At 49.0% G+C, this 22812-nt stretch overlaps 1 protein-coding gene across 1 annotated transcript in view; it reads right to left on the bottom strand.

Annotated features, from left to right (window-relative positions):
- Positions 1 to 22298, bottom strand: part of Ccdc63 (coiled-coil domain containing 63) — a 38813-nt gene extending 16515 nt beyond the window's left edge. The window contains exons 1-6 of the mRNA XM_004670954.3: positions 22168 to 22298; positions 19036 to 19225; positions 15227 to 15346; positions 12437 to 12618; positions 6790 to 6971; positions 52 to 272 (exon numbers count right to left, since the gene is read on the bottom strand). Coding sequence (XP_004671011.2) covers positions 52 to 272; positions 6790 to 6971; positions 12437 to 12618; positions 15227 to 15346; positions 19036 to 19225; positions 22168 to 22226 — 954 coding nt within the window. The 5' untranslated portion in view covers positions 22227 to 22298. The remainder of the gene's footprint in view (positions 1 to 51; positions 273 to 6789; positions 6972 to 12436; positions 12619 to 15226; positions 15347 to 19035; positions 19226 to 22167) is intronic.
- Positions 22299 to 22812: the final 514 nt, after the last annotated feature.

The following is a 22812-nucleotide window of genomic DNA, read 5'->3' as shown; positions in this document are numbered from 1 at the left end:
ATGGCTGTCCTCCTAGGAGATACTCGGGCTCTGGGGAGAAAGGCCGCCCACCTGGACCCTCTGCGTCTTCTTGTGCATCGTTTCCATGTCGTTGTTGAGCTCAGTGACGTAGGTGAAGCGCGCAAAGTTGTTGTCCTCTTTGGCCAGGAACTCCTCGGTGAGCTTGGTCAGGTTCCCATGCTCGGCCAGCTTCAGCAGGCGCAGGTGAGCCACCTCGTAGCTCTGGAAGCTCTCGCCCTTGTTCTTCTTCCCGTGCTTCTTCACCTTCAGAGCTGGGGGGGTGGGGGCTGCTCAGCTGGGCACCGCAGGGAACATGGTGTGTGTCGGTTTTGATTAACGAGCTCTGGGGAGGGTGTTAGACCCAGAATGACCCCATCTTTGGAGTCTGGCTTCCATCTCATTGTAACCCTCTGTTTCCCAAAAGTGGCCCAACCACCCCTCCGAGTGATCGCATTGCTGAAATGCCCTGCACCATCCTCCCCCTTCATCATTCTCCTGGAATGGCCCAAGCCGCCCATCCGATTATCACTTCCCTAAAGTGGCCCAAACCCTGAGCAACCAAGGAATTCCAATGCTCCCACCACCCCATTAAGTATCCCCTAGTCTGGAAGGGAAGTGGCTGCTAAATTTATTTATTTATTTATTTGAGAGAGAATGGTGGTGCCAGGGTCTTTCGCCACTGCAAATGAACTCCAGATGCATGTGCTACCTTGTGCATCTGGCTTACATGCGTACTGGGGAATCAAACCTGGGTCCTTTGGCTTCACAGGCAAGCGACTTAACTGCTAAGCCATCTCTCTAGCCCAGGAGGTGGCTTTTTGATCTGCCTAGTCACAGCCCTCCTCAGGCTTCCCCTGAATAAAGCCTGCCTCTGCTGTTGAGCTCATTTCATTTTCTTTTTTTCTTATTTATTTATTTATTTATTTTCACAATTTTTATTAACATTTTCCATAATTATAAAAAATATCCCATGGTAATACCCCCCCACTTTCCCCTTTGAAATTCCATTCTTCATCATATCACCTCCCCATCTCAATCATTGTACTTACATATATACAATACCAACCTATTAAGTACCCACCTCCCTTCCTTTCTCTTCCCTTTATATCTCCTTTTTTGTTTTCCTAACAGAGGGGACCAGGGCTTTCCAGAAGGTGAGGTAGAAGCATCCCTTGTTAGCCATGTTGCAAGTACCTAGTTGACTATGTGCCCTACACTGGGCTAGGTTGCTACAGTATCCATAAGTGAGGGACTCCATGAACACAGGAAGGAAGAGAGCGGAGGAAACTGAGAAAGAAACCCTGGGGACTGGAGAGATGTCTCAGTGGTTAAGGCGCTTGCCTGCAAAGCCTAATGACTCAGGTTCAATTCCCCAGAACCCACATAAACCTAGATGCATAAAGTGGTGCAAGTGTCTGGAGTATGTTTGCAGTGGCTAGAGGCCTTGGCATGTCCATTCTCTCTCTGTCTCTCTCTCTCTGCATGTAAATAAATACATAAATAAAACATAGTTTTAAAAAATCCTGGGCTGAAGAGATGGATTAGCAGGTAAGGCACTCGCCTGTGAAGCCTTAGGACCCGTGTTCTACTCTTCAGACGCCACCTTACCAGACACAGAGGTGAGGCAAGCGCAAGGTCACACGTGCCCACTGGGTGGCGGAAGCACCTGGAGTTCAATTGTAGTGGCTGAGGCCCTAGTGTGCCAATTCTCTCTCACTCTCTCTCTCTCAAAAATAAATAAATAGGGCTGGATGGATGGCTTAGTGGTTAAGGAGTTTGCCTGCAAAGCCAAAGGACCCAGGTTCTATTTCCCAGGACCCACGTTAGCCAGATGCACAAGGGGGCCCACACTTCTGGAGTTTGTTTGCAGTGGCTAGAAGCCCTTGTGGGCCCATTCTCTTTCTGTCTCTCTCTCTCCCTCTTTCTCTGACAAATAAATTAATAAAAATAAAAATAGTAAATAAATAAACATATAATTCCTAAGCCTACTGTGAGACACATGCACCTAGATGGAGGGGCTGTGCCTTGGATGGTTGGTAAGGTCACCTCTGTAGAGGTTACATCAAGCACACTGAAGGTCAAAGTCAGTCCCTGGGCTGTGAGTTCTTATGGTGCCTCAGCTTGGCCAATGCAAGGAATTAGAGCAAGGAAAGTTCTCTCTGGGTCTTGCTCTCCCCAGGCTGGAAGCCTGCAAGAGGCCTGGCTCTCCTGGGCCCAGTCTCGTCTCTCTGACTTGGCTTCCATGTGGCAATCCGAAGGAACTGTCTAGATCTTTCTAGGCACATCTAGCCATGGGATCCCTGACATGCTGTGGCTCCCCACTGGGATAAAGTTGAAGCTTCTTAACATCATGTGGGATCCGGTCCCTCTACCTCTGTGGTTTGTCACCATTTGTCTAAATCCTACACGGGATCCCCACAGTCTGTATAGCCGCTGCACTCCCGCTTCAGCCTGCAAGACTCCTGGTCATCTGGCTCCGTCCTGCCTCTCCAAGCTCATCTCCTCCCTTCACCTCCCCTGACCGGTCACCCAAGCCACCCTAGCACATAAAGCAAGCCCCCCGTTACTGTCTGCCAACTACCCTGTTTTATTTTCCTCCTGTTAATTGTCTCCAGAGACATCTGGTTAGCCTCTGTGTGTCCTGACTTGTCTTCTCTGGGAGGTCAATTCTGTGACAGTGGGGTGGTTTGTCTTACTGCCCACGATGTCCCCACAGCTAACCCAGCCCCTGATATGTGGTCGGGTCAATTTTTCTTTGGTTGGTTTTGTGTCTTATTATTATTATTTTGTCTTTTCGAGATAGGATTTCAGATGTGAGAGCGATCTGGCTGCCACATCTGTCACCCTGTTGTTGATTGCCAAGGCTGATTCGGCTGATCTGGCTGGCTAGCGGGTGTCCCTTTCCTTCCTCACCACTCCCTGTGCGTCCTTCCCAAAGCTGTGTGCTCAGCTGAAGAGGATGACCTTCCCAAAGTAGAGGGGGACCTGTCTTCAGTCAAGGGTCTACAAGTAGCTGGGCTCCCCTGCTAGAACCTCCAAGCAAGCTCTCAAGATGATAAGCCCAGGCTGACCTGGAATTCACTCTGTAGTCCCAGGCTCGCCTTGAACTCACAGCAGGCCTCCTACCTCTGCCTCCTGGGTGCTAGGGTTAAAAGTGTGCGCCACCATGCCAGCAGGTCGCAATTATTTTTATCAAAAAATTTTGATCCCTGGTTGGTTGGAATTATGGGTGCTGAGGCTAAAGATAAGACCTGCATAATGGAGGGGAAAATGACGACATCAAAATAGGAGAGAGAGCTGGGTATGGCGGTGCATGCTTTCAACCCCAGCACTCAGGAGGCAGAGGTGGGAGGATCACTGCGTGTTCAAGGCCAACCTGGGGATACAGAGCGAGTTCCAGGTAAACCTGGGTTAGAGTAAGACTCTACCTCTAAAATAAAATTAGAAGAGACACCAGTTAGAAAGAAGGGATTCAGTGAAGGGAAGGGGGAAAAGGAGGGTGGTGGGAAGGGATTGTGATCATGTTATATAATCTATATATATATATGGAAGTGGTCAATGAACAGTTAAGAAAAACAGAAGCTGGAGAAATGGCTCAATGGTTACAGGTGCTTGCTTGCAAAGCCTAATGGCTGGGGTACCCAAGTAAAGCCTGATGCACAAAATAGTGCATATGTCTGGATTTGCATTGGGAGGAGGCCCTGGCATGCCTATACTCTCTTTCTGTCTGCCTCTTTCTGTCTCTGTCTCTCTCTCAAATACACACACACGTAGAGAGAGAGAGATAGGGTCTCCCTCTAGCCCAGGCTGGTCTGGCACCCACTCTGTAGTCTCAGGCTTGTCTCAAACTCATGGTAATTCTCCTACTTCTGCCTCCCAAGTGCTGGAATTAAAGGCATCCGGGATCTTGTGATTTGCAGGGTGGGGGGGAGCAGACACGTCTGGGGTGACTCCTAAAGCTGTCAGTTGCTGTGAACCTTGGCTAGGTCATTTGCCGTGGCTGCAGGATCCTCTGAAACTGGGGTACTAGTAGAAACATCTAACTCTTGGCACTGTCCTGATGGACACACGGACACCATGCATTCCAAACAACTAGAACAGAAGTTTGCACAAGCTAGTGGCCTGAAAGAGGATGGGCAGATGATTGGTGGATAGAAGAATGGATGACTGGATGGATAATTAGGCAGGTGTGTGAAGGAGTGGATGGATGGATAGATGGAAAAAAGGAGGACCAAAGGGTTTTGTTATTTTTTTTAAAGCTCTGGGTATTTTTGTTTTATTTTATAAAATAAGACATGGGGTTTCTCAGAAATACTTCTTACAGTCCCAAATGATAAGGCAGAAGAGATCCAAAGAATACACATAAGGGGCTGGGGGTGGGGGGCATGGCTCAGTGGTAGAACACATGCTTAGCATGCACAAGGACCTGGGTTCAATCCCTAACAACAACAACAACAAACAAAAACTGGAGTTGTCTGGGCTGGAGAGATGGCTTAGCGGTTGAGCGCTTGCCTGTGAAGCCTAAGGACCTCGGTTCGAGGCTCGGTTCCCCAGGTCCCACGTTAGCCAGATGCACAAGGGGGCGCACACGTCTGGAGTTCGTTTGCAGAGGCTGGAAGCCCTGGCGCGCCCATTCTCTCTCTCTCCCTCTATCTGTCTTTCTCTCTGTGTCTGTCGCTCTCAAATAAATAAATAATAAAAAACAAAACAAACAAACAAAAAAAAAACTGGAGTTGTCCACTGGGGGTGTTCAGAAGAGCTACGTGTTCTCAGTCTTGGGTAGGAGGAGTTGCCCAGCAGGCACAAAATGTTCCCTAAACGATAAAGGTGGCTCATGGTGCCCAGGCTGTCCGACGGTGTGGCTCATGCTGAGCACCTGCTGTCCCTCTGAGTATCTGCGAGCTGGTATGCACCGAAGAGAGTGTGCCTATGCCACCAGCCCCCTGTAACAATTTGGAGCACTGAGGCTTGGTGGGGCTCCCACAGCATATCGCTCCTCACACATGGTGTGCAGTCAGAGGCCGGAAGAATTCCGAGTACTCTGTGACTCCACGCGCAAGCTGCCACCTAGTTGCCTCTGGTCTTCAACCCTTTGTGCCTTTGTCCCTTCGAGGGTTTCACTTTGTATGTTTCATATGTCATAGCCACCAGCTTGATGATATACTGAGTCCTGAGGGGCCCCTAGTGAGCCATCAGACCTAGGCACTCAAGTGTCTTCCTAAACAATGGTCAGAGAGTCTTGGGCCAAGAACACATTCTTCTGGTGACCAGTTATCTGTGAATTGCAGGCAAAAAAAAAAAAAAAGTGTTGCCCAGCTGGGCATGGTGGCGCACATCTTTAATCCCAGCACTCGGGAGGCAGGGATAGGGGGATTGCTGTGAGTCTGAGGCCAACCTGGGATGATAGAGTGAGTTCCAGGTCAGCCTGGGTTGGAGTGAGACCCTACCTTGAAAGAAACAAAGCAATAACAAAATCAGTTCATTTTCCAAAGTCTAAATAATGGGGTTGAGGAGAAAGCTCAGTTGGTAAAGTACACGCATGCACTTCCCCATGCCCACACAGGGCTCTGAGTGCAATCCCCAGAACCCACAGAAAAATGCCTGACATGGTTGTGAGTGTTTGTGATGCCAGTCCTGGGGGGGTGGAGATGGGCTGGTCTCTAGGGCTCCCTGCCTGGCCAGCCTAGCTTAACTGGTGAGCTGCAGGCTGCTGAGAGACTCTATTTTATTTTTATTTATTCATTTTTATTTATTTGAAAGCGACAGACAGACAGAGAAAGTGGAAGAGAGAGAGAATGGGTGTTCCAGGACCTCCAGCTACTGAAAACGAACTCCAGATGCATGCGCCCCCTTGTGCATCTGTCTAACATGGGTCCTGGGGAATTGAACCTCCAACCAGGGTCCTTAGGTTTCACAGGCAAGCGCTTAACCGCTAAGCCATCTCTCCAGCCCGAGACTGTAGTTTTTTATAGGGGGGTTGTGGAGAGATGGCTTAAGAGTTAAGGCACTTGTCTATGAAGCCTAAGGACCAGGTTTGATTCCCCAGTGCCCATGTAAGTCAGATGTACAAGGTGGCACATGCATCTGGAGTTCATTTGCAGTAGCTAGAGGCCCTGGTGGACCCATTATCTCTTTCTCTCTTTTTCTTTTTTCTCTCTTTCTATCTCTTTCAAATGCATAAAATAAGTAAATAAATATTTTTTTAAACATAGGGTAGGTGGTATGGTGTTCTTGAGTTATTCTCTGGCCTTCACATTATGCCCACGTGTGTATATGTACCCCCCCACACACATTCACATGCACAAGAACACATGCACACACACATTCACATCTGAAGAAGTCTAAATATGCCCTCATTGTTATTAGAAACAAATAACTTTTAAAAAACATTTCCAATTCTTTTTATTTATTTGAGAGAGACAGAGAGAGAAAGAGACAGATAAAGAGAGAGATTCGGCACACCAAAGCCTCCAGCCACTGCAAACAAACTCCAGGTTGCATGCGCCACCTTGTGCATCTGGCTTACATGGGTACTAGGGAATCAAGCCTCGAACCAGAGTCCTTAGGCTTCATAGGCAAGCGCTCAACCACTAAGCCATCTCTCCAGCCCAGAAACAAATAATTTTTAATAAAAGTATAGCCTAGATAGTGAATGGTACATATATACCCTAAAAATGTGTCCATTGCTAACTTGAGATTTAAATTTACCTAGGCATCTCCTGTTTGGCAGCCCTGTTACAAGGAGATGTGGAGAGAGGGAGGGAGAGGCTGGGAGGCCAAGGTGCTTACCTTCCTCTCTCTTGGCTTGCTCCTCGAACTCCGAGCGGTCGTTGAGCTTGACAAGCAGGAAGGACTTCAGCTTGGTCTCGTGGGCGTACAGACGCTCCAGCTCTCGGATCTCTAGGTTGTACTGAGAGATGTCCTTCTGCTGGCGGTCCTTCATGGCAGCCATTCGAGCCATGGCCTCCACCCTGCACAGGAGAAGGCAAGCCTCACTGTCCCTTCTTCCTTGCCAGTCCATGGGGACAGCCTGCCTAGACAGTGGCCATTAGGTTTGTTGTTTGTTTTTCTTTTCTTTTTTAAATTTCTTTTTAGAGTGAGAGACACAGACAGACAAACAGAAGAGAGAATTGGCATGCTAGGGCCTAAGCCACGGTACTTGAACTCCAGACACTTGCGCCACCTAGCGGGCATGTGTGACCTTGCACTTGCCTCACCTTTGTGCGTCTGGCTTACATGGGATCTGAAGAGTCAAACATGGGTCGTTAGGTTTTGCAGACAAGAGTCTTACCTGCTAACCCATCTCTTCAGCCTGTTTTTTGTCTTTCTTTTTAGAGAGAGTTTTTCTTTTTTTTAATGTAAAACCATTTGTTTAATTCTAAATCAAATCACTTTCACAACAGAGAAAATTAGTGACTGGTAAAGGTGTGCTGCTGTGCATATTGCCATTTTCTGACTGTGGTCAGGACCTGGTCCTTATCCATGAGGGTGGAGGCTGAGAAGACAACGTGCGCGCGCGCGCACACACACACACACACACACACACACACACACACACAAAGAAAGACAAGCTGCTGTGGCCGAGGGTGAGTGGTGATCCTATGGAGGGTACCCTGTAGAGGGAAGGGGGCTCCCAAGCTGGCTCTCCTGCCCCAGCTCCCAGCAGGAGGTGCATGGGAACCCATAAGGTTCACAAGAGGCATGTTGCACCCCAGCTTTACTAACTGTGTTCCCGGATATCTTTGCTGATAGAGCTCTCCTGGGCTCACCCCATTTCAAAAATGTTCAAATAACATAACACAACTCTTCTTTAATCTTTTCTTCCGGAAACTCATATCTCTGAATACACTGATTAAAGTTCTTCCTGAACTACTTGGAGCCACACTACAATGAGAGGACCTACCAATTTTCTCTAGAACAGGGACACTCTAGGGACCCCTGTAACTGGGGATTTCCAGGTGACAAAGAGAACATTTGAGGGGATGCCCATGAATGTGAAAAACCTGTTAGACATACTGCAAAGTTGGTGGCTTGTTCCTTGCAAGTGAATTTGCCTAGCCAGCCCACTTACTCAGTACTTTACAGTTGTGTCTGTTTCAGCGCTGAACGCTGGCATGGGCAGGTGCGCGGAGAAGGCGGGACTGTGCAGTGGGAAGGATGGTTTCCTCACCATCCCCAAGGTCTTGGTTTCCATACATTATATAGTTGGAGGTGGAAAAAGCACCAGGTAAGGTTTTCTTCTGTTTACTGGCTATTGCTGCAGGCAAGCCAGGAGCAGTGTGGGCTGGAGGAGTGAGCAAGAGACCCCAGCAGAAGCCCATCTCGTGTCACCACGGACAGCTCTAGGGAGACGCTACGTCTCCAAGAGGTAGCTTGGTGGGCAGCGCAAGAACTGCCTCACCTGCCCGGAGCCACGTTCCCGCAGTCAGATCTGGAGGAAGCACTTTAGGAAACTGGAAAACAAATCAAAGACCTGGGAAAAATAGTTTCTCCTGAATTCACATCTGTGTCCCTTTATCAGCTTTAAGCATTGTCAGGGGCTGCTTGCTAAGGAGTCACACGCTCCCTTGGCTTTGGCATACATACAAGTTTTCAGGGATTCTATGGAGCCATACTAAAATTAGGTTCACTGGTGGGTTCCCCCAACTCCCTGTCTCTTTAACAAGGAGAACTGGGCTTCTGAGGATGGTGTGTTCCTGCATGTGCAGCTGGGCGGCCCTGAGGGAGCCTCCAGTCTTCTCTGGGTGAGTGCTGGGAGGAGATGTAATCAGATCTTCAGCGCCCTAGGGGCAGGGCCTGCTTGTTTGGTGGTTCCTCATCATCGGAGCTCTGAAGCAGAGCAGCCAGTCTCAGGTTAACGGTAGTCTAGGCTCTCTTCCCTCTGGAGGAGAGGGGCAGATGCACTTAATTTTGAGGAGAAAGTTGATGGGAAATCTGTGAGTGGAGTGACATGTCTCACTAGGGACAGTCTACACCTGGGAAGCGAGGAGATCATTCAAGTGGCCTTGAAGGGCCAAGAAACCAGCAAGGCCTGGGTCAGTAAGAGACCTGAGTCTCAGGTAAATTCATGAAGCAACTCCAGCTTCAGCTGCTGCAATTATGGTCTTCCCAGGACAGCAATTTCTATGTCTCTGCTGAGGGAGGGGAAGACAGACAGACCAGTGCTGGACTCTGGAAGGGACCCTCTCTGTAGAAAGCAGCCCACTTTGGAGGCCACTTATTAAGGGGTGTTTAAAGAGATAAAAGTAAGTTTCCATAAATACCATTTAGCTCATCCCTTTGTTTTTGCAATATAAAACTCAGGGTAAAGATAATCTGTTTCTCTGTTCCCTGTGTCTAGTCAGAACTTGATGAATAGAACTTGATGAACAGGACTTCACATAGCCACCCACGAGAGGGGACCCAACACCAAGGCCTGAGGTGACTGTTTACAGCAGTGGTTAACACTTGTGGGGGCGAGGAGGGGGTCCTCATCTCCTCCTCAACTGGCCTTGAGTTTCGAAGCTCTAATGGAGAGAACAGACTCCTTGACGTCTCTCTCCCTTCCTTCCTTCCTTCCTTCCTTTCTTTTTTTTTCTTTCTTTCCTTCCTTCTTTCTCCTTCTTCCTTCCTTCCTTCCTTCCTTCCTTCCTTCCTTCCTTCCTTCCTTCCTTCTTTCCTTCTTTCTTTCTTTCTTTCTTTCTTTCTTTCTTTCTTTCTTTCTTTCTTTCTTTTTCTTTCTTCCTTTCTTCCTTTCTTTCTTCTTTCCTTGACATATTTCTGACCCCTGACTCCAGGAAGCCGAATACCAGGAACGGGGTGGCACATCACCAGTCCAGAGGCTTTGCTATGGATACAGATGGGAAGGAGCCCAGCACTGGGCAATCAGGAGCTAGAACATGACCACAAGGGCTACCAACAGGAAAAGGCGTGACAGGAACTGCTCAGGCACGTACTGGGGTGTCCCAGGGACAGCTGGGGAAGACCATCCATCTTTATGTTAAATGCTGTGGCAAATATACCAAATGGAAATGCCCCAATTCCAAATGACGTCTGGAATCCACCACCTCCAAATCCAAATCCTTGAAATCCCAGAAGAGGTGGCCACACACGCTGATGACAACGTCCTTGGCTGTGTCCAGACAGTCGCACTCAAAGTTGCTGCCCTGACTGCTCTCCATTCTAGCCAGAGCCATTGCTGCTACCACTGTCCCCCCCCCCCCAACCCCAGGCTGGAATCTTCAGGAGCTCCAGAGGCTAAGGGCCCCTTGCTTGCCATCCTCGACTGTCATCAAAGCTTTCAGTGATGATTCTTCCCAGGAAAATTCGGTCCCCAGTCTATGCAATCTGTCAATGGACAAGCCAGTCTTAATCTCTTAAAACCAGACCTTCTCCAAGCCTCCTATGCAGGTTCCGGTCGAGTTTTTCTTTTTTTTAAAAAAAGATTTATTTATTTATTTATTTATTTATTTATTTATTTATTAGAGACAGAGAGAGAGGGAGAGAGAGAATGGGCACACCAGGGCCTTTAGCCACTGCAAATGAACTCCAGATGCATGGAATCTGGAGAATTAAACCTGGGTTCTTAGGCTTAGCAGGCAAGAGCCTTAACTGCTAAGTCAACCCCATCAGGTTTGTTTTGTTCTTCCAAAACAGTATCTCACTCTAACCCAGGCTGACCTGAAATGTACTCTTTAGCCCCAGGCTGGTCTCAAACTCATAAAGATCCTCCTACCTCAGCCTTCTGAGTGCTTGGAATAAAGGTGTGTGCCCACAAGCTTGGCTAGTCTGTTATTTTTTTTTATTATTGGAGAAAAAGAGTGAGGGGAGATTGGAAGAGAAGAGATAAAGAGAGAGAGAGAGAGAGAGAGAGAGAGAGAGAGAGAGAGAGAGAATGCGCACACCAGGGCCTTCAGCCACTACAAACAAACTCCAGACGCATGTGCCACCGTGTGCATCTGGCTCTCGTGGGTCGGGGGTAATTGAATCTGTATCCTTTGGCTTTGCAGGCAAGCACCTTAACTGCTAAGCCACCTCTATAGCCCCCCTTATTTGTTTTCTTTTTTTCTTTCTTTTCTTTTTTTTTGAGGTAGGGTTTCACTCTAAGTCCAGACTGACCTGAAATTTACTATGTAGTCTTACGGTGACCTTGAATTCATGGTGATCCTCCTACCTCTGCCTCCCAAGTGCTGGGATTAAAGGCGTGTGCCACCATACCAATGTTGGATTCTGAGCATGGAAGAATGACCCTTGTTACCTGAACAACTGGAACTATGAGTCCAGAACACACCAAAGAAGTATTTTTCTACTATCCTATCATCATCATGACCACCATCATCACCACCTGTGGTGGTTTGAATCAATGGCCTCCAATATATTCAGAGTTCTATTACCTTGTAGTTTGCACCTGCAGCTCTTGGCTGGAGGCGGTGTCACTGGGTGGGTCTTAAGGTGTGGTGGTGGGTTTCAGATTTCAATCTAAAGATATGCAAAGTGTGCCTAGCTGGAGTTGCTGAAGTGTACTCTGCTGTGTAGCTTTTTTGCTTCTCTCTCTGTGCTTGGACCCGTGAAGGCAGACCAGCTTCTGCCATTATGGAACTTTCCCTGGATCTGTAAGCTTCAATAAATTCCTTCCTCCATAACTGTGCCTGGTCTGGAAGTTCAGCTCAGCGAGCCTGAAGCTGTCTGCTACACCCTCATCATCATCACCATCAACATCACCATCATCATCACAACCATCACCACCATAACCATCATCATCACAATCATCACCGTCATCATCATCACCATTACCATCATCATCATCACTGCCATCATCACCATAATCATCATCACCATTACCATCATCATCATCATCATTACAATCACAACCACCACAATGTTAATCACCACCACCCTTTTCACTCCTACCATCATAATCACAATCACCCCCAGTATCTTCATCCCCTTCCCCGCCATCACTATCTGTATCCTCACTTGCATCACCACCAACATCATTGCCACCACCATCACCATCACCACCACCCTCACCACCACCACTTGTCACTTGAAGATATGGATTAACCCTCCCAACTGCCTATGTAGGTCCTACAACAACGTAGAAGTGATAGTCAGCCCCAGACATGCCTGACTGTAAGTCCTGTTCTCTTCACAGTCAAGTTTTATGGCAGGAGAGACCTGGTGGAGAAAGACCATCAGGCATGTGGCAGGGGAACACAGAGGACAGTTGAGCTATAGTCTTGCCTCCACCATCTATCTGCCTTTTCCTGGACAGCCTCCCTGTCCGGTCTGTGAAGTGGGGTGTTACAAACTCCTAATTAGGTTACGGAAGCCCCATAGTACCTGGGATCATGCCAGGCACAAGGTCAGTGCTATTACTGTTGTGATTTATGGCCCCTCAGGAGGCAAGAGGAAAAAGCTACGTGCTCGGTGGAAAGCCCTGGGTGCTCCTCCCCACCTCTGCTCGTAGGCCTGCGCAGACAGCTCAATGGCCTCAGTCATGGTCTTCTTCTGCACCTGAAGGCGCTGTTGGAGCTGCTGGTAGACATTGTCATAGGCGGCCTTCTCAAAGCGCAGGTCCTCGATCTCCTTCCGGAGTTGGGCATTGGTGGTCAGCATCTTGTCAAAGTGGACAGTCACCTGCAGGAGGACTGTGCTTTAAACAAGGCTCATCCAGATAGCAGGAAGGCTTCCGGTAGGTCATCTTCCACCCCCACACCAGGGCCTTGGGACAACAGCAGAACACTGGGCCAGAGACCTCAGCTGGCCACCGACTAGCCAACTGGCCTTTGGTAGCTCTTTCTAAATTGTAAATCTCACATCTTTGAGAGCTGACTTCTAGTTCTTAGCAGCCATGAGGGAGACAGGACCAAGGCAAATGACACCCTCAGAGCTCAGTGGCCAGACTTATAGGTGAGATTCCTGCATGGCAATCAAGCAGAACCTTATGGGGGGTGGGGACGGGGATGAAGGGAGCTGGGGCAGTCTTTGGAGTGAGAGGTTCTCAAGACCAGCACTGGACTCTGGCTCGGATGGTTCTTGAGGGGAGGGGCATCCTTTGCTTTATAGGGAATTAGGTTAGGTGCCCACTGCTTTCTACTGGATGCAAGTAACACACCAAACCAGCTGTGACAACCATATCTCCTTGGTACCTTTGGAGGCAAAATTCACCTTTCCCATTAGGATCCGGTATGCTAGATTAAAGGATGTTAAGAGACTGGAGCTTGGAAGATGGCTTGGTCAGTAAAGCACTTGTCACTCAGGCAGGAGGACCTGAGTTAGGATCCCCAGAACCCACATAAAAGCCAAATGAGGGCTAGAGAGATGACTTAGCAGTTAAGACGCTTGCCTAAGGACGCAGGTTGGATTCCCCAAGACCCCACATAAAGCCAGATGTACAAGGTGGCACAAGTAGCTGGAGTCCCTTGTGCACCCATTTGATCTTTGTCTCTCTCTCTCTCTCTTTCCTCTCCCTCTCAAATAAATACATATTTTTAAAGCCATATGAGATGGTATGTGCCTGTAATGCCACCAGTGGAGAGAGAGAGACTGGAGGATCCCTAGGGCTTGCGGACTCTCTAATCTAACCCCTTTTGGTGAGCTCTGGGTTCAGTGAGATACCCCATCTCGAAATATAAGGTAACAAGTGATTGAAGAAGGCGTCCAACATCAATTTCTCATCTCCACATGCATATACACATGTGCCTACGCATCTGCAAACATGCACACACACACACACACACACACACACACACACACACACACACAAACACACACATGTAATGTAAAGAGAAACGTAAGAATTTATGAACTTTGAATATTTAAAAGATGTTTGGATCTGGCCAGTTAACTCAGTTGGTTAGAGCGTGGTGCTAATAAAAGATGTTTGGAGCCAGGCACGGTGCCTCACACCTTTACTTCCTGAAATTAGGAGGCCGAGGATCACTATGAGTTCGAGCCCAGCCTGGAACTACAGAGAGTGCCAGGTCAGCCTGAGCTAGAGTGAGGCCATGCCTTGAAAACAAACAAACAAACAAAAAAAGATGTTTGAACCTGGCATGGTGGCACACACCTTTAATCCCAGCACTTGGGAGGCAGAGGTAGAAAGATTACTGTGAGTTCAAGGCCAAGCTGATACTATAGAATGATTCCAGGTCAGTCTGGGCTAGAGTGAGACCCTACCTTAAAAAAAGAAAGAAAGAGAGAGACAGGGAAAGAGAGAGAGAGAGAGAGGAAGAAAGCAAGAAAGAAAGAGAGAGGGAAAGAAAGAAAGGGAGAAAGGAAAAGAAAGAGGTTTGGGGTCCAGTGAGAGAGATATCAGCACAGATTAGGTATTGGAAAATATTCACAGCATGCTTATTTTGTGAAGTGAAATACTGTTATTGTGATTGTGGAAGAAAGTGTTGAATTTTAAGAATTGAAATTGAAGGATTCAGAAGTAAAATATAAGGATGCCTTACCTTAATTATCGTCTTTGTTAAGGTAAGTCGCTGAACTTAAAATACTTCAGGATAAAAAGCAATGAAGCAGGGTATTCACATGATCAAACCACAGTTATAGGTACGTGGGTGTTCGCTGTGTTAGTCTCTGCTTTTCCGTATGTCTGAATAAGTTAGTTTTGGGGAAAGTTTTTTTGTTGTTCATTTTTTATTTATTTATTTGAGAGTGACAGAGACAGAAAGAGGCAGAGAGAGAGAGAGAGGGAGGGAGAGAGAGAGAGAATGGGCGCGCCAGGGCTTCCAGCCACTGCAAACGAACTCCAGACGCGTGTGCCCCCTTGTGCATCTGGCTAACGTGGGACCTGGGGAACCGAGCCTCGAACCGGGGTCTTAGGCTCCACAAGCAAGTGCTTAACCGCTAAGCCATCTCCCCAACCCTTGGGTAAAGTTTTTTAAAAGGTCATACGTGTCACTCTGCTCATGGGATGTGCACAGACTGGTCCAGCTGCTATGGAAAACAGGGTGAAGGTTGTTCAAGGGATTAAAAACAAAATGAGGGCACATACCTGTAATCCTGGCACTCCGGAGACTCAGGGGTTCAAGGTCATCCTTGATGATCAGCACTTGGAGACCAGCCTGAGCTACAGGACACCCTGTTTCAACATACACACACACACACACATACCTCTCCTGAATCTACCAAGCAAATGGGGTGAAGGTGGGTGTAGGGAGTGTTCTGCTGGTGGCCAGAGGATGCTGTCTTTCCTGGCAGTGGGTGGAGCTACGGGCGAGGCCAGGGAGAAGCGTACCAGGTTCAACCGGGTCTCCAAAATTTGGATCTGCTTCTGCAGCTTCGGGGGGTTATTGGCTTCCTGTGCTTTCACGAAGATCTGTTTTTGGACTGAGATTTTCTTTTCCATCTGATTAATCTGAAAGAGAGGGAGGGAGGACACACGCCCAGCTGTGCTAACATCTGTTGGGATCTGAATTCTGTAGCTCATGCCTGCAAGTGGGCCAGACTAAATGCTGCAATACTCTCTTGTCCTGTAAACAGAACTCGGATTTAGCTCTTGGGGTACCCGGTCCATTCACCTTACTCAGCCTGTTTGGGATAAAATGAGGGAATTTAGGGTTTGGCTCTCACCTGTACATGTCAGTCTTCCTCCCCTGTGGACATACATTTTCTCGACTGACACAGCTTCTGGCAGAAATGACATTACCCCTGTGGTATTTGACCTTGACCATCACCTTGATTGGGTTAAGAGTTGCCCAGGTCAGTTCATGGAGGCAAGCAAGACTACTCTGGACTGAAGTCCCTGAAACAGTCAGCCAAAATAAATCTTTCCTCTTTTAGGTCATTTCTGCCAGGCAATTAAAAAAACAAGTAACTCTTGCTGGGCGTGGTGGCGCACGCCTTTAATCCCAGCACTTGGGAGGCAGAGGTAGGAGGAACGCCGTGAGTGCAAGCCACCCTGAGACTCCATAGTGAATTCCAGGGCTAGAGTGAGACCCTACCTCGAAAAACAAAACAAAACAAAAAAGTAACTCTTACACCCCACAAAGACCCTTCAGAACCCCTGGGGAAGGAGGCAGAAGCCGGTCCCAGAGGAACGCTGGAGGCCCGCCTTCAGCCAAGCCACAGGCCACAAGCTCACGTCCAGCTGTGGTGTTGGCGAGATGGTGACATAGTGACTCCTCTGGTCACTGGCAGAGAGCAGTCCCACCATGTCACACTCTGTGACTTTAGGGCAGTGGCCTGGTGTCAGCTGGAGAATCACTTGTTTAAAAGTGTGCTGGCGGCTAGAGAGCTGGCTTAGCAGTTAAGGCTTGCCTGCAAAGCCCAAGGACCTGGGTTTGATTACCCAGGACCCACATAAGCAGATGAACAAAGTGGCACATGTGTCTAGCGTTTGTTTGCAGTGGTTGGAAACTCTGGGGCACCCAGTCTCTCCCTCCCTCCCTCCCTCTCTCTCTCTCTCTCTCTCTCTCCCCCTACCCCATCTGTCTTTCTTATTCATAAATAAAAAATTATATGTTTTTGCTGGGGGTGGTAGCACACACCTTTAATCCCAGCACTCGGGAGGCAGAGGTAGGAGGATCGCCATGAGTTCGAGGCCACCCTGAAACTACATAGTGAATTCCAGGTCAGCCAGGGCTAGAGTAAGACACTACCTCAAAAAAAAAAAAAAAAAAAAAAAAAAAAAAAAAAAAAAAAGAGAGAGAGAGAGAGAGAGAGAGAGAGAGAGAGCTGAGGGCTGGGCAGATGGCTCAGCAGGCAAGAGCCCTTGCAGAGCAAACATGAGGGTCCGAATTCAACCCCCAGCACCCATGTAAAAAGCGGGGCGTAGACACACACACACACACACACACACCCCTGCAGTTGCAGTCCCGCCAGGGGCAGAGACACGAGAATCACTGGGGCTCACTGGCCAGCTAGTCTGACCAAAAACAGCACTTCTGGGTTCAGAGAGACTCATCTCAAAGAAACAATACAGAAGGATGGAGGGGGCCTCCTGGCATTCTCCTCTGGCCTCTGGACAGGGTGCACACATCTGCGTATACAAATGCATACACTAACCCGGCGTGGTGGCACACACCTTTAAGCCCAGTACTTGGGATGCAGAGTTAGAAGAATCACCATGAATCTGAGGTGCCCTGAGACTCCATAGCGAATTCCAGGTCAGCTTGGGCTAGAGTGAGACCCTACCTTGAAAAACAAACAAACAGACAACAACAACAATAACACATGGCAAAAAGAAAAAGAAACTGATAAAATGTTGTCAAATAATGAAAGAAAATTAAATATGTGTGTGGAAAAAAATAAAAATCTGGGCAGGGATGTAGCTGTGAGTTCAAGGACAGCCTGAGACTACACGGTGAATTCCAGGTCAGCCTGGGCTAGAATGAGACCCTACCTCAAAAAAAAAAAAAAAAAAAAAAAGAGAAATGCATACACTGCACACACACACACACACACACACACACACACACACACACACCCCTGAGCTTCTCCTGGAGCCAGGGGTCAGGAAACGCCTCCCCCGAGCCTGCCACAGCTCGGCACTGAGGGCAGCCGAGGAAGGCAATCCTGAAGAGCCCGAGGATGGACACGGACAAGCTGAAAGTGTGAAAGTGAATTGGAGACTGGTTCAGACCGGAAAGCGCACAGGGAGAAGTAACGGCGCTGCCATGGCTGCGAGCAGATCTCGTCCACTGAGAATAATCCTGGAGCTTGAGAGATCGGAGCGGAGGCCAGCATCGGGTTCCAGACCCCGCCTACCTGAAGAGCCCTGATTCCTGGGGTGTGCACCATATCTGCAGCAGCATGAAACTGGCATGTAACAAGCAAGAAACTGGCATGTAACCAGCATGAAAGTGGCATGTAACCAGCAGTCTTCAATCTCTGAGAACCCAGAAAGAAGCTGCTCCAACACCGAGGTTTAATTTTTACCCTTGTGACCCTACACATCTTTAGCAGGACTCTTACTTTAGTGTATTAAAAAACCTTTTGGGGGGCAGGGTGCTAGAGAAATGGTGTGGTGGTTTGATTCAGGTGTCCCCCATAAACTTAGGTATTCTGAATTCTAGGTTCCTAGCTGATGGACGTTTGGGAATTTATGTCTCCTGGAGGGAGTGTATTGTTGGGGGCGGGCTTATAGGTTGTTTACGGTTATTAATCACCTGTTCTATGCCAGAGAAGCCTGCCCTTAGAGTACTTATAATTCAGCCCTGGGAACAAGCCAGGGAGGACATTAGGCATGAGAGCAGGGAGGACGAGACATTTAGAGGAGCAGCTAGAGAGGAGAGGTCAAGCAATCACAGGGCACTTGAGCTGGGGCGGAACGACAGGTTGGATGCTGAGGAGTTCACCAAGCAAGTGTGGGGGAGAAGGGGCAGGGCTGTCAGACAGCACAAATGGCTTATGTGAGCAGCAGCACTAGGGGTTCAAAGACAAATAAGACCAGGTGTGTTGGACAAATGAGAAGAGGGGCCCAGAGACAAGGGGGAGAGGACACAGAAAAACCTAGTTCCCACCCCAGAAAGTCACATTCAAATTGAGATCTGAGGGACACTCGGGGGAGGATGGTGGAAAGAGACACCATGCAAAGGCCCCGAGGCAAGCTGGAGGAGTGGGCAGGAGGGTCTCTAGAGCCATCCTGAGGGACATGACCATGAATCCAGTCAACCTGGATACTTGGAGGACCTTTATGGATGGATAGCGTTGGAAGGTCTGACCTAATGAGTCACGTGCAGAAGTGACGCGAGTCAGCGTGACAGCCTTCAGAAACCTTTCTTCATGACGTAACACCTGGCAATGTTTCAGATGGAAGTTGTCCCACCGGCTCAGTCCCCGAATGAGAAGAAACAAGGACTCTTAGTACGTGGCACAAATGAAGGAGAAACCATCCCTGTCCTACGCCACAGAGACTGGGCAGGGGGTGGCATTTGTTGTCGCAGCAAAACCTAGCCTGCACTAGCTGATGCTGGAAGGATGTGCAGGTCAGATCTGGGCCAGTGGTGGCAGAGGCAGGACACCATGCTCAGCTCTGCCTAGGGTACCCCCCCCACAACCGCCCCAGATCTGTCTCGGGTTGACCCTGGGAAGCCCGCACCACACCTTGTCATCAAGCTCGGCCAGTAGCATCTTCATGGAGAGGATGAGCTTTTCGTAGTCCTCCTTGGTCTGAAGCAGGAAGCGCAGCTCCATGTAGTTTTTCTGGTCCAGATCCACGTTCTTTGCAGACTTCATGAGACTCAGAAGCAGTGTGGTGTCCTCCTTCTCTGCTTTCAGGCTCTGGATTTCCTTGCTATGGGGAAGCAGCACTTGGTGAACCCTGAAGCCCACAAACAACCTTGACAGAAGCCAGGCGCACCTGTCCTGGAAAAAGGCCGGGGCTGGAGGTGGGAGGGTTGCTCTCACTGGGCTACAGCAAGGAAGGGAACTGCCAAGGGCTCTGTTCAGGTCTGAAACCCTGATCGATTGCCAGCCCTGGTGCCCTGCCAGTCTCCTGTTTTGCTTCCCTGAGGGAATATTTGCCCTGGGGCCTGTCAGACACCGTCACCAAGACAAGGCAGACATCTGTCTGAGTCTATAGGTGGTCTTCCCAGACTTCCAGCCTGCTGATGAGAGGCAAACCTACTAGGCAGGACTTGTCAAGTTTATGTGAACACACAGATATGCGGTGACCCTGAACTGCCACCAATGTCTCTCTCCCAGACTAATGATGTGCTCAGGTAGCTGCAGCAGATCTCTGTCTGCCCTGCAGAAGGGCCAGTAGGGTGGAAAGTGGCAGAGGCTCAAGAGAGAAAAGGAAGCCGAAAGGGGTGGTCAAAAGAGAAAAAGGGCTGGGTGTGGTGGCGCACGCCCTTAATCCCAGCACTCAGGAGGCAGAGGTAGGAGGATCGCTGAGAGTTCAAGGCCAGCCTGAGACTACATGGTGAATTGCAGGTCAGCCTGGGCTAGAGTAAGACACTATCTCGAAAAACTAAAAGACAGAGAGAAAAGGGACAGCTAGAGAGATGGCTTAGCAGTTAAAGTGCTTGCCTATGAAACCTAAAGACCCAGGTTCGATTCCCCAGTACTAACCTAAGCCAGATGCACAAGGTGGCACATGTGTCTGGAGTTCATTTACAGTGGCTAAAGGCCTTGTCAAACCCATTCTTATCTCCTCTTTCTCCCTCCCTCCCTCCCTCTCTCTCTCTCTCTCTCTCTCAAATAAATAGACAGAGAAAAGGGATCCAAAAAGGCTGCTGGCATCTGAATAATAGGGAATGGTCAGGGGCATGTTTCAGGCTCCAGCTGGGTACCAGGCACCAGCAGCTGGAGTGACTTGTAGACCAACTTCCCCCATGTCCTTGGAAGCTTGGAGAAAAGCAAAACCTTGGGCCCAAATCTGGAGCCAAGAACCTCAAGTGAGCCATGTACACATTCAACTGCTAGAAGTGTTGATCTAGAAAGGTTGAAAAAAAAAAAAAAGCTCTAGAAAGAGGTTGGAAAACCCGTTTCTATAAAAAGCCAGAGCCAATATTTTAGCCTTTGAGGGTCATGAGGTTCGTGACCCAATTCCTCAGCTCTCCCCAGAGTGAGGGAGATTGTCTATAGGAAATACTGACATGAATAGGTGCGGCTGCACCAGTAAAACCTTATTTACAAACGCAGCTGCCTGCAGGCCATGGTCTGTGAACTCTTGTCAGAGAGCACACTGACCGGTGGACAAGGAGAACACGGGGCTCTGGAATTTAAGGAAATACTCACTCTCAGGATGGGTCAGTGTGGGGGGAATGCTTCCTTAAATACTATGCCTCCTTAAATACTGCATCCCAGGCACTTCACCAGGGTTCTGGTCCTAGTATAGGTGTTTTATTCTAAAAACACCCCAACTCTTCACTCTCCCATGCTTCCCTCCAGTTCCATCAGTGTGAGTCTCAAACGGACTGACTTCAAGGCATTTCCTGAGGCCCACCAGGTGCATGCTGGGATCAGGGATGGCTAGGCACAGGTGTAAGGCCTTTGGACTGCACAGGCCTGAACAGCAGCAGCTAAGCATCCCTCCTTTGGCTGATTTCAACGTTTTGGGGCAACCCTTGTTCTTGATCTACATAGAGTTGACCCACTCTTCCAGCAGATGGCAGTAAAGAGTTCTGAGAAAGACTGCCTGTGAAAAACCGACAGGGATGTCCTCTGTGGACCAGCCCTGGGTGTGAGTATGAAGCCAGGTTAAGCCTAAAGAACCCACATCACATGACATCAAAATAAAGGGGATATGATGGAGAATGGAGTTTCAAAGGGGAAAGTGGGGGTGGGAGGGAGGGAATTACCATGGGATATTTTTTATAATCATGGAAGTTGTTAATAAAAATTTTGAAAAAAATTTAAAAAAATAAAAGAGAGACTGATTGAGAGTGGGGAGGGCTATGATGGAGAGCGGAGTTTCAAAGAGGAAAGTGGGGAGAGGGAGGGTATTACCATGAGATATTTTTTATAATCACGGAAGTTGTTAATAAAAATTTGAAAAAAATAAATAAAAATAAAAGAGAGACTGAGATGGGGGAGGGCTATGATGGAGAGCGGAATTGAAAGGGGAAAAGTCGGGAGTGGTTTATTGTCTAGAATTATGGAAGTTGTCCCCCCCCCAAAAAAAAAACCCACAATAGCAGGAAGCTATAACAGACACCTTCTGCACTCGTAAGCATCACAGATGGAGCTGCGGAATCACATCCCTTGCAGGGAGTCTAGGAATGCCTGCTCAATGCCCGCTCCCGGAAGCACCTTTCTTTGCATAAGGAAACCGCGCATCACCACTTCTAGGGCAGCCCAATTCCAAAAGTTCTTTCCGGCAGTTCCCAGCAGGGCTCACAAATGGGCTGCATCATTTGGGGCTCACAGCCACTGAAGCAGGGATGCTGAGAGCCCCCCTCTGGCATGGCTAGACTGGGAGGAGGACAAGCCTTGCTCACTAGGAGTGCCACAGCTCTGCCCCTATCACAGCTGGTTGGACCAGGGGTAGACAACTGAGCCAATGTGATTCCCCGTCTCCCTATCCTGGGAATTTGGGGTAGAAACTATGGAGGAAATACCTCTGTGTGGCCACCTGCAAACACTGGAGTTGGGGGACAGAAAAAGGAGCAGGGAACAGGAATGATTTAATGCAAGGCCACCTGTCCCCTCAGAAGGGATCCCCACGGCAGAGGCCAAGGAGACAAGGCACCCAGGTGCCCCCCAAAGTCACTCGCAGCAAGCCCCACTCACTGCTGTCTCGCCATCTTGCGCTGGTTGCGGAAGTTGTAGGATTTCTGGCTCTCTACCATCTTCCGAAACTGCTGCCTCAGTTTCCGCAGCTCCGCCTCGGCCAGCTGCTCCCGGACCTTCTCCGAAGGTTCCGGAAGGCCTTTGGAGTCCTTCCTCCAGTGCTTCTTCCCCTGGGGGAGACGGGGCAGAAAGGAGGGCCCATGACACAGGCAGGGGACGGAAGCCCTCCCCAGGGTGGTGGCCCCTGATGGTCTGTTACAGGGGAGACCCTCCCCGGGCTGCACGTGCACAGGAGGCTTGGCCTTGCCATGGCTTTCTGAAGAGGCGCCTTGCTGTGTTGGGAACAGGGTTCCCATCCTAGTTCTACCCAGAGTGACTTTCAGGGAAACACTGGATGTCTCAGAGCCTCCAACCTCCCATCTATAAAGTGGGTGCCCAGAGATGGGGTGTTGGGATCAAATCAGCCAAAATAGGAAGGGGATGGCAGAATGTCTGAGTGCTGTCACCTACCAGAGGCATCATGAAGGACTCGACAGCAGGCCCAGGAAGTCAAAGCCAGTGAGCACACCTCTCCCTCTCTCTTTCTGTCTCTCCCTCTGCAATGTCTGTCCAAAGCAAGGAAAGGAAGTGAGCCACCCTGCCAGC

Source organism: Jaculus jaculus, chromosome 13, assembly GCF_020740685.1.
Source record: "Jaculus jaculus isolate mJacJac1 chromosome 13, mJacJac1.mat.Y.cur, whole genome shotgun sequence".
NCBI classification, from domain to species: domain Eukaryota; kingdom Metazoa; phylum Chordata; class Mammalia; order Rodentia; family Dipodidae; genus Jaculus; species Jaculus jaculus.
This window is presented reverse-complemented; position numbering and strand designations above follow the sequence as displayed.